The sequence below is a fragment of the Phodopus roborovskii genome, unplaced genomic scaffold, assembly GCF_943737965.1.
Source record: "Phodopus roborovskii unplaced genomic scaffold, PHOROB, whole genome shotgun sequence".
NCBI lineage: Eukaryota > Metazoa > Chordata > Mammalia > Rodentia > Cricetidae > Phodopus > Phodopus roborovskii.
Window position 1 is genome coordinate 52428 of NW_026126426.1, and position 18018 is coordinate 70445.

At 40.2% G+C, this 18018-nt stretch overlaps 1 protein-coding gene across 2 annotated transcripts in view; it reads left to right on the forward strand.

The window, feature by feature from the left end:
* The window catches only part of LOC127223139 (eukaryotic translation initiation factor 4E), a 34448-nt gene that overhangs the window by 6713 nt on the left and 9717 nt on the right, over window positions 1-18018 (forward strand). For both annotated transcript variants that reach the window (XM_051185648.1, XM_051185649.1), the window contains exon 3: window positions 14133-14239. In XM_051185648.1, the coding sequence (XP_051041605.1) occupies window positions 14133-14239 (107 nt within the window). The remainder of the gene's footprint in view (window positions 1-14132; window positions 14240-18018) is intronic.

Here is an 18018-nt window from a genome sequence, read left to right on the forward strand (position 1 = left end):
GCCATGTTCCTGACTCTGCTTGTGACATCATACTCCCTACTGTCTATCTGCTGGACATGCAGAGTAACTTGAGGAAGGGAACTTAGTGTTGATAAGCTTACTAGGGGGCTTTGTTTCAGCTATAATATTGACGGTTGTCCAGACAGGCTTTTAGACAATGCTTACTTATGCAATCATGTTGAATTAAAGCATAGAATTTTAAGAAAATAGCCTACAGATAACTTAGGCTTCATAGGTGTATTTGCATGTAACTTAATACATCCTGCTGTGAACTTGGGATAATATATCTAGCATGACACATACCACAGCAAGATCTGCCCTGTATTGTTTAGGGAATGACAAAAATTATGTACATTTTCAGAATAGGAGCTGGTTCTTCCCTTGAATATCTTTGATGGGAGATGGCATTCTGTAAATATGTTTCTCATATTGGTTAATGAATAAAGCACTGTTGGCTAATAGGAAAGCAAGATAGGTGGGACTAGGAGACTAGGAGGAGAGAGGGAAAAGTAGGGAGGAGATTCAACATGGAGGACGGAAAGAGTAGAACGCCAGCCCCTCTCTCTGGTAAGATGAGACCACATGGAGAAACTTAGATTAATAGAAACAAGTTAATGTGTAAGACAGAGCTAGCCAATAAGAAATACTAGTAACTGGCCAACAGAATTTTATCTAATACAGCATCTCTGTGTTATTTGAGGCTGGCAAGAAAAACTGCTCTTAACATATCTTAATTTGTTGGATTTGTTGATAACCTACAAAAATGAAAAGCTAATTGTGTAATAGTCACTTGTTTTAGTACTTGGTCTAGAACTTTGTAGATTTCAAAAGACATCGATGAAGGGATCACTTCCCTTCTCCTGACTTCTTTTTTTTTTTGCCACTTAGGATATTTTGCTAGTGGAAAGTTTAAGTGAATTTAAAAAAACGGGCAGTGGTGGTGAGTACCTTTTAATCTCAGCACTTGGAGCCAGGGAGAGGAGAGGTAGGTGGATTTCTGTGATTTCAGGGTCCGCCTGGTCTACAGAGTGAATTCCAGGGCAGCCGGGGCTACACTGAGAGACCCTGTCTCGACAACACCTCCCCCCAATAAATAATAAATAAATAAATGATAGATAAATACATTGAATGCGAAACATTAAATACATTGACTGCAATTGGCTAAGTCCTGTCTTTTATTGTCAATTTGTTTTTACTTATGTATGAGTCTATATGAATGTATGTCATGTGTCTGTAAGTTCCTGTTGAGGTCAGAGGGTACTGGGTTCTGCTATGGTAATTCATTCTGTCAGAGCTTTGGGGTATCAGCCTTAGGGTGTGCCATCTTAGAATCTGCAGACATGAGAGAGGCAGAGGTCCCCATATTCTGGGTTGTGAAGACTGGGTCAGCTGGCGTAAGGCAGCATGTGGCTGTTTCCCAGCTTCCTTGGGCAGAATGGACTTTGCAACTGGTTATACCTTGTCCAGTATCCATGAATCATTAGTCTGTTTTTCCCATAGCTTCCTTTCATATATATCTTGATGGTTCTCGTAAAAGTTAGTTGGAGTTAGAGATGGTTGTTAACCACAATGTAGTTTCTGGGAATTGAACCTGGATCCGCTACAAGAGCAACAAGTACTTTTAACCACTAAGCCATCTCACACACACAGTCATGCACTTACACATGTGCGTGTTTTTGAGACAGGGTTTCACTGTATATTTGACTGGCCAAGAACTCAGAGATCCGCCTGCCTTTGCCTCTTCAGTGCCTGGGATTAAAGGTGTGTGCCCCTGTGCCTGCCTTTCTTTTACTGTTGTGAGAAGGAACTTGCCTCTTCCCCAGATGCCCTGTTCAGTATAAATGTTACTTTTTTCTTGTTTTCTAGTATATGTGTTTTTATCACAGTTACTCACTCAGGAGACTGCTAAGGGGGTCGTGTGGAGGTCAGAGAATAAAGGTGAGAGGTGTCTCTACCATGTGGGTTATATGTGTTTTGTATTTGGTTTAATTTTGAAAGTACAATTGGGGGTGTCCAATTTGGTGGATAAATTAAATTTATCTTAAAAACACTAATGTTTAAAAAATTTAAAGATCATTTGGTGTGCGAAATTGATATTGCTCTCTGAGCTTAAAAAAATTAATGCAAATTGTATATGTTTATATATAAATATATAATATCTACATATGATTAGAGTACATATATGTGATTTATAGTAATAAACTTGAAAGCAAGTACCTATCATTAAGGAAATCAACTTTTCTTTTTATTCCGTTGTCATATTCTTTTAAATGCATTTTATTTTTATGTGTGGCCAGCGGGGGCCACAGAAAGGCATTGGATTTCCTGGAGCTGGACTAACAACAGGCGGTTGTGAGCTCCTATGTGGGTGTTGGGAATTGAACCTGGGTCATCAAGTGCTCTTAGCTGCTGCGCCATCTCTCCAGCCCCATGTTTTCTTGTCTGTCTACGTACTACCTTCTATCCTGACATGTGACAGTTGTTCCCCTTTTTTCTTACAATAGATTTTTATTTTATTTTTGAGATGGGTTCTCTCTGTAATAGTCCCGGCACTCACTTTGTAGACCAGTCAGTCTATCCTCGGACTCACAAGGATCTTCATGCATATGCCTCCCAGGTGCTAGGATTAAAGGCATGTGCCACCCTGTCTTGTGATTTTTTTTTTTTATTATTTCTTAGTTAAATTTTTTGTACAGTATGTTTTGATCATGTTTTTCCCTCTTGTACCTCCTCCCAGATTCTCCCCACTTCCCTACCCACACAACTTTGTTCTTTAAAATTCCCACCAAAATGAAAATCAAAACAAGCGAAAGACCAATAAGACCAAGGGGGGAAAAAAGCTCAAACAAAGCAAAAGGAAACAAAAATTTCACAGTAATACCACTGAGTTGTTTTGCCAACTAATCCTGGGCATGGGTCCTGCCCTGGAGTGTGGGTAGTGTACCTAGTGACATTCAGTTGGAGAAAACTGATTTTCCCACTGACAATGGGTATCAATTGCAGAGAGCTTGGCTAGTTAGTGATAGGAGCCGGTCGGTGTCTACTATCCATTAGTGCTGGGACCTTTGTCCAGCTTGACACTGCAGGCCTTGTTCATGCTTACACAGTCATGCTTACACAGTCATGCATGCATGTGTTGATTTGTCCATCAATTCTGTTGTATCTTGAAGGCACTGTTCTTCCTGAGCCTGTGGGGAGGACTTTAATGGGGACATCCCTTTCAGGACAGTGCTCCACAAAGCTGCTTGCTTTTTATAAATTGTCTAGTTGTGGGTCTCTGTTAATTCTCACCGACTGCAAGAAGTGTCTTTGATGTGGGTTGAATAAGGTTCTGATTTTTTGATAGCATGCAGTACATTCCAGTACCCCAGTGTTAGTCAGTATGGGGGGAAGCTTTAGTTAGGCATCAGCTGAACTTTTGTGTTCAGTGACCTAAGTGTTGTCTTCAGCAATAGGGCCTTACCAACAGGTTGTGGAGAGCAACCAGTAGCTTCAGCAGTAGCCTGTGATGTTTGGGGTGGAGGTGGGTGTCTATGGAATTCCTTTGGCCAGTGGCTCAACAGATGTAACCCGTTCCTGAGTACCCAAGGTTTTACTTGGTGGAATAAGATTTAGTTTAGGTATTCTCTCCCCCTATTATTTTATTCCATTGGGAAAGGTGTTGTTTTGAAACAAGGTTTCTCTGTGTAACCCTGTTTTGGAATTCACTGTGTAGATCAGACTGGCTTAAAATTCATAGATTGCCTGTTTCTGCCAATCAAGTGTTGGGAATAAAGGCCTGTGCGACCACTTCCTAGCCCCACATTTGTTTACTTGTTTATTCCTTCATTTATTTATCTATTTAATTACTTGTCATCATCACCTTTCATCTTCTGGAATTACAGGCCTGCAACACCAGACCTGACTTACTGTTTAGCTTGGGGGGGGGGGGACCAACACAATCCTGAAAACCTACATGATGTGTATGTAAGAAAAAGATATGATGCTGCCATTGTTTGGTAGAAGTTCTGGGTAGGGGGGCAAGTTGAGTATAATTTTGGACTTGTAGTCTAGCCTCAGCTGCTAGAATTTGTAGCATAGACTTTTCCTGGAGAAGCCAGTGAGTAAAATTGTGAGCATGTCCTGAGAAAGTAGGACACACATTATTGTTTGTCTTATGGGCCAGGCAAAGACTTCAATAATAGAGACTAATCTGTAGGGGTGGACCAGTCTTACCTTGTTTTAAGATTAGATTAGAGCTAAGTTGTTTGGCCTAAATGTACAGGCCAGTGGAAAAGAAAGGAAAATTTTCACTAATGTGGTCAAAAGGAGTAATGTATAAATTAAGGTCTGGCCCAGACGTCCCACATGAGTTGGTTTGTTTTCAGCTTATATTTTACACTGCTGTCATCTGAACCCAGAGCCCTAAGGATGCTAGGCAGGGTGCATCATTGGACTGGTATTTTGCTTGTGTTTGTTAGATAAGATGGTATAATGGACATGTTGGCATTATAGCCCATCAAATCACATTGCTTGTTTGTCATTTACACCTTAATCACATACTGCTTTCTGTTGCCTAGGGCACCATGCTCCTTGTTTTCTTCCTTCTGACTTGTGTGACTTGCATTGATTCATTTGCTGTGTCCTATTGTCTTTTTTCCTGTTTGGTTTCTTGTCTCACTTTGTTACATCAGCATGTTTCTATGTTTTTATTATTAATTAATTTATTTATTTTTTAAAGAAAGTGCGTGGGCTGAGGGGAAATGGGAGTGATTTTCTTCAGTGGTATAGCCATTGAGATTTCCCGTGCTCCAGTATATAATCCTGCCGTCCCCTCCCTCATGATCACACAATTTTTGTTGGGTCATAAAACATTAGACAAAAAATAGGAGGGAGACTTTGGAAGAACAGCTTATTCCCTGGGGGTGGGCACTGGGGATGAAAATATATATGTGCATGAAATTGTCAAAGTAAGTAAATAAGTAAGTTACATGGAAATTAAATGTTTTTTGAGACCTTAGTAACTAAGCAATATTAGCCTGTATTGGTATCTTGAGAAATTTGAAGCCATTCTTTGGTCAGCTTCTGTTGTAGCTGCTGATAGGTCTTCATCCAGTTACTTCAATGGCTTGTTTTCCTTTTATTTATTTATTGAAACACTTTCCTTTGTCATTCTTAACTAGTTGACCATTCATTCCACTGTGCCACTATTGGTGTCACGAGGGTTGTAGCCAGCACTGTCGCACAGGCTTTGTAGTGGCTCCAGAAAGTTCTCTGGGATATCTTTGTTGATAAGTGTTACCCTCAGCCAGGTCATGGTGATGTGTGTCATTTAATCTTGGTAGGAAGAGGCAGGCCAGGACTGTTAACACAGAAACCCTGTCCTGGAAAACAAAAAGTTAGTTTGTGTTGTTTTTTTGCCAATTCTTTGAGGGCTTTGATAATCTACACATACGCAAAAGGTACTCCTATCTTAGGGTCACTGTAGTATTCATTACTCTTTCTTGCCTTGACACCACCAGTGTTCTATTATTTTTAGTTGGGATACAGACATGGGGGTGAGGCAGAGCAGACAGATTTAACAACCTGTGTACTTCCGACAACAGGCAGGCCTTGGCTTGAGCATGGGTGGCATGGTAGAGGTGGCTGGAATCTGATGATCCCAGAGATTTCGGACAGTTGAAGAAAGTTATGTTTTGGCTGCCTCCAAGCAGACAGCAGAAAGGCTGGAGATGTTTTAAACATGACAGCGCAGCAAATCCATCACTTCTGACAAGTCTGTTAGTGTTTGTTCATTCATATTTTTTTTCTTAAGAGTTTAGATTTCTTAGACTAATATTTGGGGAAATTTTATGTATTTCTAATTTCTAACCTATTTTTAATTTGCAGGTGTTTCTCATTCTGCTTTTTCTGTCTTTTGAGTGTTCTTTTTCTTATAGCTTCCTGTAGTTTTATGTGCATGTAAGATTGTAACTTTCCTCTTTGGTTTTGGGGTGGGGAGAAAGCACTCACACTTTGCACAAGATTTCCTACAAGATTGTTACTTGTTTTTGAACTCACCACAACAATCCCAGTAGCTTGAGTTAGCAGAGGGAGTTGAGGAATCTAGCTTCTTTAACCAATTTTCCTTCAACATAACCCTTTTACTGCAGTTCTGAAGGTGCTGTCAGCTTGAGCTGCACTGATCCAGTTACCATTTGCCATCTGCATTCTCCGTGTCCCTTCTTCTGCTTTTGCTGTATACTAGTGTGTTTTGATTGCTGTGTACTATGGATTTTTTAAAGATTTTATTTATTATGTGCACAGTTATCTGCGTGCATGCTTGCACACCAGAAGAGGACACCCGCTCTTATTATAGGTGGTTGTGAGCTACCATGTGGTTGCTGGGAATTGAACTCAGGTCCTCTGGAAGAACTCTTAACCTCCGAGTCATCTCTCCAGGCCCTGTACTATGGTTTTTAATAAACATTTTTAAGATAGTACACAAAAATTAGGTTTCAGTACAATACTTTCATATGTTCTACTCCCACTGTCTTCCTATATAGTTTTCGGAGAAAATATTACAGTCATTCATTAAAACACTTGATTGATTACCATGAGATAGGCACTCTGGTTACCTTTTAAAAAGTGTGTTTGTGTGTCTGTCTGTCTGTCTGACTATGGGTCTGTGAACGTGAGTGCTGGTGACTGCAGAGGCCAGAAGAGGGCATTGGATCCCCTGAAGTTGGAATTACAGGTAGTCGTGAACTATGCCACATGAATGCTGGGCACCAAATTTTAGTCCTTTGGAAGGTATTGAATACACTTAATTACTGAGCCATCTCTTTCCAGCATTGTGATGTTTGAGTGTATAAGGATAATTCATACAGAGGCAGCACATTACTTGATAGTTAGAACTTAACGCTGATCAAGTATAAAATTTTAGGAGGCTGGCATGGTGGCTCATATTTGTAGCTCTAGCATCCCAGAAGCTAAAGTGCTGTTTCTCTGGTTTTCGCCTGTCCTCATCTGTGCCTTTGTTTGATGTAGGGCCTTGACCCCGTTTGATGTTAAGTTTGTAACTTGTAGGTGTTCAGCTCTCTTTGCTGTAATAGTATTTCCTTTTTAATGTAGTGTGTGAGATAGTGATGCAAGGGAACTGTGCTAATTTACCAGGTGTGCGTTGTCTATTACTGTGGAATTGAACTTTAACAATTACTCGGTTTCTTTGGGAAGAAAAGCATTGACATTTGAGTGTGATGATCATGCTGGTAGTTATTTCCAAACAAGTCACCAGCATTTTCTCCTTCTCCTTCTTCTTCTCCTCCTCCTCATATTCACACTTGCCTGATTGGGCTGGGATGGAATGATGGAAGAATTTGAGGGTAGACAGAACTGTTGAGTCAAGGACTAACTGAAAGAGCATGTTCCAGGTAGATTAGGTCAGTTCTATGATGTTTCAGAGATATGAATGCTGATGATTCAACTTCTGAAATTTATATTTATGTTTCCTATGGTAAAATTGAAAGAACTAGCCAGACCACCCCAGAGTTTGAAAATCTTGTTTGGTATGCCTCATTTACTCATCTGCTGTCTTTTCAAATTCAAAGCACCCTACAGAACTGATGACTAATTGCAGTTGTCAGTTGCGTTGATCATATGCATGACAGACTGTTGGATTACCACTAAAAACCCTCACAGCTCTTTGTAAATGAAGAAATTGATGCTTATAGGGAGTTTGAGTCACTTAAAAAGTTTTAAATAGGTGCTACAACTAGATCTGGGCCATGGGCTCCCCCTACATGGACCCTGCCTGCTTTGAAATATTTACTCCTAGTCCATCAAATATTGGTAGATCTGGGATTGATTGCATTTCATGTTGTCAGAGGAAAGATGTGGTAGTGCAGGCAGAGTGTGGGAAGTGGAAGATGTTAATTGTAGCATTGCTTGCAACCACAGGATGATAGGTGAGCAAATATGCCACAATTCCTTTCTTTCTCTAGCTTCTTTGATCTTTAATGTGGTGCTTGACTTCAATATCCATTATATATCTTGTTAATAAATGGTTCGGCTCTGTATTATGTTTCTAGCTGTTCATTAATACAGGAAATGCGGCCAAAATTATTAAGGCTTTAGAATAGAAAGGGGACTAGGAGTGTCTTCTGTGTTTTTGAGTATTTTTGTACAGTAACTTCACAGTGTTACATCTCTACTCTGAGCAGGCTGAAGTGTTTCTTCTATTGGCTACCCAGAAAGAAGCATTGAGTAGACCTAATGCAGAGAGGAAAGGAAAGCAGAATGTGTATATTTATTTCTTTTCCTCTTGTCAAAATCATAGCATACCTAGGAAAATCTCTAGCCATAGTATACCTCAGATATTTGCAGAATGGAAAGCCATGTAACCATAGTTTATAGTTTCTCAGTTTCCCTGTGTATCCCTGGTTGTCTTAGAACTTGCCCTGTAGACCAGGCTGGCCTCTAATTCAGAGATCTGCCGTCTTTGTCTCCCAAGTTCTGGAATTAAACGCTTGTGCCACCAACACCCAGCATAGTTTCTTTTCTTTTTTTTCTTTTTTTGGTTTTTTGAGGGTTTTGGAGGCTGTCCTGGAACTAGCTCCATAGATCAGGATGGCCTCGAACTCACAGAGATCCACCTGCCTCTGCCTCCCAAGAGCTGGGACTAAAGACGTGCATCACCAATGCCCGGCTAAAACTTATATTCTTTAAATTGTTGAAGCTAGGCTTGGTCTAGCACATCTGTCCCCTGGCACTTGGATGGTAGAGGCTGTGGAGGATCAGGAATTCACAGTCATCTGCCCTCTGCTACCTAATCTGTTTTGGTCCAGCTTAGGCTACATGAAACCTTGCCTCCAAAAAAAAAGTGATGTACTGCTTTTATAAAATGATAAATACTATGAAAATGCATGTGATTGATTTGAGTGGGTATATAATTACTGTCAAATGCTAAAAGCATTCCCAGATGTTTATGTTTATCTTTCAGTAGCTTAACTTCCCCATAGACCACCATCAGTAGGTAGGCCAGCAGTATGTTGTGTGGGCTGCACTTGTAGTTACTGCTTCAAATCTATATCAGTGCCAGGAGAGCTGAAGAGTTGGTTAAGTGATCTTTCCTAAAGAGGAAGTTTCAGTTATTTATGGTGTGAAGGTAGCGGTAGACACATGAGTGTCTTGGAGGGCTAACCCTCATTGCCAGAGGAGAGGATTAAATGCATCTTCGCATTGCAAGTTGGTGACAGATTTGAGTATTTAAAACCACAAACAAACTTACCAGGATTTTGGGAACTGATGAAAAATTGCTGTGATCAGAGTGAGAATTTAAAATGTCATCACATTTATTATAGAAAATACCACAAACATGGGGTAGACACAATAAACAATCAGCCATATAATATTAGGACTATGACATGTTTGTAATATTAATTTGTTGACATGTTCTAATTTTTACAGAATATTGAAAAAGCTGAGATTCCCCCCCCCCCCCCCCCCCCCACCGGGCAGCAGTTAGATTTATCCTGCTCTTGGCTTTTTTTCCTTTCTTTTCAACTTTCTGCTGTTGGTGCAGAGCTTACTGAAACTGGAATCCCTAAAGTATAGTACTGAACTCCTTATTTGACACATTCAACTGATCTAAAATCAAGTTTACTCTTTTGCACTTGAACTGATGGTATTTTTCTCTTCCCTTACTTGCTATGGGTATTTAATCTCTCTCACCTGGTGGTTAATAGCTTCCACTGCTTAAATGATGAGGTGTGCTTTGGCTTGACATCCACGGCCTTCATAGTCTCTGCCGCATACTGTCCATCCACTCTTCAGTTTCATGGGCTACTCTCACTTTGGGTACTTTGGTTATGGTCTAGATAAACAGTACATACCATCCTATGGCTTTGCTCTTTTTTCCTCTGGTCTACCTGTGTGAAATGTACTTGATAACTATGGCCTTTCAAGGGCAGGCTGTCTGTTAGATTAAAAATGTGTTAAATTGTTTTGAGAGTAACCATAATCTATTGTGTTAGCCTTTATGTTTCTGTTCAAATGACTTGCAAACCTGAAAATCCTGGTTAAAATATGGGCATTTAAGATGTGATGGGAAAAGGCAGTCATGGTGATGTGCACTTATATATAGTCCTAGCACTGAGCATCATCATCTACTACATAGCCGGTTGGAAGTCAGCCTCAGCTACATTTCTGAGGCAGGGTTTCACAAAGTTGTGTAGACTGACCTCAAAATGGCTAGGCAGCATAGGCTAGCTTGGAGCATTGAGTCTTGAGTCTTCCTCAGTCCTTCAATTACTTTGTAGGAGGCAGTATGTCGAGGCATACGATTTTAATCCTAGCACTCGGGATGCAGAAGTAAGCAGATCTCCTTCCAGTCCAGCCAGGGCTGCATAGTGAGACCCTGTCTCAAAAAAATAAAATTAAGGATTGGAAAAATGATAGCGTGGTTAGGAAAACTGGCTGCTCTTCGAGATGACCTTGGTTTGGTTCCCCGCTCCCACACCGCCATCTGTAATTCTAGTTCTAGGATGCCTAACTTTTGTGAACATTGCGCGCACACACACACACACACACACACACACACAGTCTAAACAATCATAAATTAAACACTTTCTAAAATGAATAATTTCTATCTCAGTGGTAATTATAGTTGTTAAGACTGGTAACATATCCTAATGAAAAAGAATTAAGAAAATTCTTTTTATTTTTATTTAATTTTTGGAGATATGGTCTCTCTGTAGCTTTGGAGCCTGTCCTGGAACGTACTTTGTAGACCAGACTGACCTCTAATTCTGATTTTCTTGCCTCTGCCTCCAGAGTGCTGGAACTAAAGGCGTGTGTGGCCACCACCCCTTAACCACTGAGCTATCTCTGCAGCCCCAGTAAGCTTGATTCTCACAGAGGCTTAAGATTGTATTATTATCCTCTCTAAAGAGTTCAGTTGTTTGTGTTTGTGGGCTTCCCCTCTCCCCCCCCCCCCACAGGGTATCTCTGTTCTGGAACTCTTATGTAGACAGGCTGGCTTCAGCCTCAAATTTACCTGCTGCTGGGATTAAAGGCGTGCAACACTCCCCCCTCCACCCCAGGCTGAAGAGTACAGTTTTATTTTTGGAGTCGGTTAATCCATAGATAGATGTCCTTGACACTATCAAGATTTGTTTTTAGTAGTTCATAAGACTCTGTAATACATGATTTTTATCTCTGGTTTCTGAAAGCTGAACACCCCCTCTCCCCCATATGGATTCGGTTTCCCCAACATGGAAGGAGGCCTCTCGTGCCTGGACTCTGTGTTCTCTGTTGGACTCCCAGAGCCATACTGTGAGAGTCACCACAAGACCAAGGACCCGAACGTAGCCTTTTTGGTGGCTCACTTTTCTATCACTCATTTTCTCTGGTGGCGCACTGTCACCCGAGGTCCGCTGGCCACTGTTCCTTTTTTTTTTTTTTTTTTTTTTTTTTTTTTTTTTTTTTTTTAATCATTGAAATCCCCACTGCCTGGGCAGCATTGTTTATTTTAATCTAGTCAGTGAGGAAATGGCATTAGTGGTTGGCCTGTTACGACTTAAATTGGCTAATGAGAAAATAGAATGATTTTGTTTTAAGGAGTGGTGGACTACATGTAAATTTTAGGCCCTTGATTCATTTATATAAATGTTTAAATTATTCATTTACTAAGTTCATAATTTCTGGTTAAGTGCTTTGGCCATTAGTAATCCAGTTGTGAGAAAATCCAAGCAAAATTGATGCTGAATGATTTCTCTATGCATTTTTTATATTTACTTAGTGTATATGTAAGGGGAACATGGGTATCAGGAAGAGAACTTGCAGGAACCAGTTGTCTCCTATCATGTGGGTACCTAGGGATTGAACTCCTACCTTTACCTGCCAAACTATCTGACCAGCCTCTTATTTTTAAATAGTGATTATTTATTTTTGTAGTGTGCGTGTGTGCGCGCGCGTGCGCGCACACCTATGCTCACACCTATGCTCACACCTGTGTATCTCATACTCAAAACTAACTGGCCCACAACCTCTGGGTGGTCCTGTCTTGCTTCTCATCTCAATATGGTACTGGACTCGGAGGTGCTTGCTGATGTGTCTGGGCTCAGAGAATAAAGTTTCTGAACATATTATAGGCTGATTTAAGAAAAGTACCCTTTAAATTTAGTATTTATTGGATCTAGTTGAGGTCTATTAGAGCGTGCATCTCTATGGGTCATGGTAGTTAGACTGGGAGTATATTTCAGTGTTGCTTCATACATACAAGGCCTTAGGTTTGATGTCCAGTGCTGAAGAATATATAAATTAAATAAAAAATATTGACGCAAAGAAATGACTCAGCAGTTAAGAGCATTGGTCCGAGAGGATCTGGGTTCAATTCCCAGTCCCCACATAGCAGTTCACAACTGTTTGTAACTCCAGTTCCAGGGGTCCCGTATTGTCACACAGACATGCATGCAGACAAAACACCAGTGCATATAACATTAAAAATAACTGGGTGTTGGTGGCACATGCCTTTAATCCCAGCATTCGGGAGGCAGAGGCAGGTGGATCTCTGTGAGTTTGAGGCTAGCCTGGTCTACAGAGCGAGTTCCAGGACAGACTCCAAAGCAATACAGAGAAACCTTGTTTCAAAAAACGAAGTAAAACAAAAATAAAATTTAAATTTTAAAAAAGAATGAAAAACAAATCTCAAAAAAAAAAAAAAAAAAAAAAAAAAAAAGAAGAAGCAGCAGCAGCAGGTAAGAGCTGGCTGAGCAGTTAGGAGCACTGACTGCTGCTCTCCCAGAGACCCCAAGTTCTGGAGCTCTCAGGGCTGCCAACAGCAGCTTGTTGTGGCCTTAAGCGTTGTATTCTTGTGATGCTGAGATGCACAGGCATACATGTAGGCAAAGCACTTCCCTTTAAAGTGCATGTGTGGGTGTGCATATGTGTTCTGGCACATGCTTTAGCTTCTAATGACTTCCTTTGGTGATTTTAACTGTTAAGGCCAGTTTTTAGTAGGCTGAGGAACTGCAAGAGGCAAAGTGATGAATACTTTAAATTGTTCCCGGGCTCCTTTTCATAGTTTCAGTGACAATATTAATTATGACTAGAAAAATAGCCTCAAGTTTAAGAATAAATTCTACCTTCTTTCATTGTTGCCTGTTGAAAATTGTATCATGAAAAATAAAAGACCCAGAGACAGATATTGAGTTTCAGACATCAAGCTGAAGCTTAGAGAAGCAAGATAGTGAAGCCACTAACTCTCCACTACCTCAGGCTGAACGGGCTGACCCTTCTGCCTCTCCTCAGTGTAGCTGGAGAATCTGGAGAATGAATGCCTGACACTGAGACCTTGCTCCTGTCTTATATACCTCCCTAATGCTGAGATTAAAGGTGTGTGATCTCGGGTGCTGAGATCATCTTTGTGTGAGCTGTTTCTCTTTAGGACTTGTATAGATCTGGGTAGCCTTGGGCTCACAGAGATCCGTCTGTCTCTTAATCATGAGTCCTAGGATTAAAGGTGTGTGCCTGGCTTCTCTAGCTCAGGGAAGCTTTAATAAATCAAATAATATATCAGCACAGAAAATTCCAAATAGCCGTTGTGTCAAGCAGTGAGTCTGTCATGAAGTTATGAAGGCCTTCTGTACCACTGGCTTGGTCACTTGAACGTTGATTTCTGTTTTTCTTATATCAGCTTTAAACCTTTCCCAGGTCCACCTCCATAAGATAGAGTACTATTTTACCTCTTTTGTGGGCCTGAGATGTGAACACACTGCCCCCTGCATGCTGGACACATGCTTTACCATTGACCTGTGCCATCCACCCTTCCATGATATTTTAGCATATTATGAAAGTTGGGTCATTAACCTTTTGGGGGGGGGCTTGTTTGGTTAAATTTTTTTGAGATGGATTCTTTAGGTAGCTTTGGAGGGGCCATTAACCTTTATGCATAATCTTTGATGATCTAAATATGTGCAAATAGGGTATCTACAGTTTTATAAAAATCACAGTTGAGAAGCCTTTCTGTTTTAATGAAGAGCTAGAGTGGTCTGATTGTTCCAAGGGTTGGTATGCAGTCAGTCTTGTGAAACTATCTGCTCTTCATTATATTAACCTTGTTTATAGTATTGCTGTTTTGTTTTGTTTTTTTAATCCTATTTATTTTCCACTAGGAAACCACCCCTACTACTAATCCCCCACCTGCGGAAGAGGAAAAAACAGAGTCTAATCAGGAGGTTGCCAACCCAGAGCACTATATCAAACACCCTCTACAGAACAGGTAAGCCGCTTTCTGATACAGGTAAGAAGGGTGTGGTGCACAAGATAGGTTTAACAGAAGTGAGATATAACTCGTTTTAGATATATATGCTCAGGCATCAGCCCACAGAAGATTTTTGTTGAGAAGGACTATAGAAGGGATATAGTCATAAAGACAGGACAGAGTGGAGGACCAGGGGGTACAGGAACATGGCTTATTCAAGGTCTCACAGCATCTGTTGGGTTGGACAATTAAACAACTCTTTGCTGACTTTAGTGAAGTGTAGGTGAAGGGTGACAGGTTGGAGCATTTGAACAGAGGACAGGACATACAGAAAGCAAGAATGGGAATGAAGGCAGACTGAGAAAGGAGAGATGGGTGTGTGAGGTTAGAGGAGGTGGGCACATAGAGACCAGAGAGGAGGAACTAAGAGAGCAGGTCTTCATAATCAGCAGTGTAACGGGAAGATGGGTGGTCGTTTGTTATACGAGTTTTCTCTAGCTTCTCCTATACCTCCCAGTCTGTGTCTGGTTTAGTTTCTGGGTTTTCAGATTATGTAATGCAAAGTATTTTTCCTTTACTGATGGTGGGAAGAAAATGGAAACTTTACATGAACCTGGAAACAAATAAACTGGAACTGACTTCTGAGCGCCCAGTTCCTTTCTGGTTTGTGTATTTATTTGCCAAAGGCAAATCTTTTTAAGCCGATCTTGCAGAGGACCCTGGTTTGCTTTTGAGGACTGTCAGTAGCTCTCCAGTTTCAGGAGATCCAGTCCTACCTTCACTCGTCCGTTGTGTGCACATGGTAAACACACTCACACACAGCTAACTCTGCTTTTAGCTGTCTGAACACAGTTACTAGTTTGGTGGCATTTTGGAGGGAAGTAATCCAGCACACCTTTATACTGCGGAGAGATGTGAGATCATGGAAAAGTGTAACTCTTGAGAGATTAGTTTTTCCTCTAAGTTCTAATCTTTTTTTTTTTTTTTTGGGTAAAGTATGCCAGTTGGGAAAATATTATAAATGCGTTTTAATACTTGAAGCATTACTGACTTACCATAAGTTTTGTGGTTTCTGTATTTTCTTATAAACCCTTAACAGGGGTGGGGGGACAGGATGGGATAGTGTGTATAAAGTGTGTTTGCTTTCTCAGGTAGTATGTTTAACCTTTGTTAAAAGTGCTGTACATTGCAGAACTGTTGTGTGTGTCCACATGTGCATGAGGTGTTTGTTGTAACCAAGTGGGTGCCGGCCTGAAGTGGGAAGTACTACATTTCAGAACACTTTCATATTCTTTTGGTCACTTGGGGTTTTTTTCTCTTTGGAGAGTCTGTTTTTAACCTATATCTTTTTTTTTTCTTTTGAATTATCTTTCAAGTTGATTTCCAGGCATTCAAATAGTAGGAATATTAAATCGGTAAATGTAGTTCCAATTTACTTTTTATTAGGTTTTTTTTTGGAATTATATGGGATTTAAAAGTATTTTAATATTTATGTAGGCAAATAATCATTTTCCCCATGGCTTCTGGATTTTCCTGCCAGTCTTAGTACAACTTTACCATGTAGTAATCTTTTTTTTTTTTTTTTGAGACAGGGTTTCTGTATTGCTTTGGAGCCTGTCCCAGAAGTAGTTCTGTAGACCATGCTGGCCTTGAACTCACAGAGATCCGCCTGCCTCTGCCTCCTGAGGGCTGGGACTAAAGGTGTGCGCCACTAACACTTGGCTCCCATGTAGTAATTTTTAAAATAAATGTATGCCAATGTATGATTAGATCATTTTGTTTTCAATAATTCCTCAGATATTTGATCTTGTGACCTCTTTTCACTTTAAAAAATTACTTAGGGTTTTATATTATGTGTATGAGAGTGTTGCCTCCAAGTGTACAATGTGCATACAGGTCAAATGGAGGCCAGAAGGTGTCAAATCCCTTGGAAGTGGAGTTGTGAACTACCATGTGGGTGCTGGGAACCAAACATGCTTCCTCTGCAAGTGCTATTAACCATTGAACCTCTCTCTCCAGCCCCTCCTTTTTAAACTCTGTTGATTCTTTTCAAGACAAGGTTTTCCTGTAGCCCTGGATCTCACTCTGTAGACCAAGCTGGCCTCAAACTCAGAGATCCACTTGCCTCTGTCTCCCAAGTGCTGGGATTAAAGATGTGCACCATTACACCTGGCTTCCTTTTAAAGTTTATTTTTTGAGACAGGGTTTCTCTGTTGCTTTGGAGCCTGTCCTGGAACTTGCTCTGTACATGAGGCAGGCCTCAGACTCTTAGATATCCGTCTGTCTCTGCCTCCTGAGTGCTGTGATTACAGGCCATGTGCCACTACTGCCCAGCTCCTTTTAAACTCATTTTACATGAAACAGTAGTACTGAGGACTCTAGAGTTTTTGTTTTTGTAGCTCTGTTCTTATAGTAATGCCAAGACGGGACATTGGAATCCATTGGCTTTTCTTATATTTGGAACAGTTTTTTTACTTATATGATTCTTGTAGCATGATTTATTGGTGGCTCTGAGAATAGTCCAGTGATTTGTGCAGATCTTAAAGATGTGGACATATTTCATTTAGAGCATCAAACATCACCTCTAAACTCATCAGAAATACCATTGTTTTGTGAAATTGTCAAGCTTACTGCAACAACTGCAAGCTTGTTGTAATTACAATTTTTATCCTAATTACTCATAACTCTTTAGTAGGCTTATTCTTTTTTCCCCAAGAAATAAATATATATAGTTTATCAGTCTTGCAAGTGAAAAATTGGGGGAAAAGTGGCTCATTTATATCCCCATTCAAAACAGTATTTTGTTAAACAGTAGATGTGTTTTACATGTAGAATATGTAAAGGACATGTAAACAGGTATGAGTTTAGTGAGAAAGGTGCTTATACCGTAGCCCGACATAGCTTGGCACTCACTAGGTAGTTCAGGGTTGCTTTCAGTTGTCCTCTGTCAGCCGTTGAGTTTTGGAATTGAGTTCAGGTTGAGCCACCACATGCAGCTGAGATCATAATGTTTGTAGGCATGGTTGTAAAACTTCTGAGGTTGCAACTCCCTTAACTTAAAAGTCACCTCTAGAGGATAACTACCTCTCACAGTGTAGATGTTTCGAATGCTTTTCAGTTTTGTCATCCAGGGAAGAATCCTTTTCAGAATGGGTGCAAGTGCTTCCCCTAAATGCATTCTGAGGTTGCTGGAATCCATGGATGGAAAACCTAAGGGTATGAAGAGTAATAATCTTCAGATTACTTCAGAAGAGTAAAACTACAGTGTTTGTAAGGGATCAGTAACAGTGGGGTCCTGCTGGTGGCATAGAAACTACGGGGTGTGTATGGGTGTGGTGCGTGTCTGTGTCTGTATGTATAAGGCTTCTACAAACTATTTTAGGAAGAAAACTTAGAAGTATATGCAGCTATATAGAAATTGTCATGCATTATTTTAAAGCATATCTATAGATATGTTTAACTATTTTTAAGTGTGTTTGACAACAGCATCATATTTAATGCTTTCCCTATTCTCTGTCCCCCTTTTCCTTTTAGTTAATTTTTCCTGTTTTCTCTTTAAATAATTATACTTTCTTGACTGCTATCATACTGTTTTGTACGCTGTAATTGTCTATTTTGCAGAGAATCTGTTATGTTGATATACAATGCTATTTTAATTATGATGAGGACGAAACCTCGGGCCTGACATACATTCTTTATTAAAGCACTATTTTTCCAACTAAAATGCATCTACTCTTTAAATGAAAACTAGTTTGCTTTTTTAATAGAAACTGCCATTTTAAATTGTTCCTCTAAAT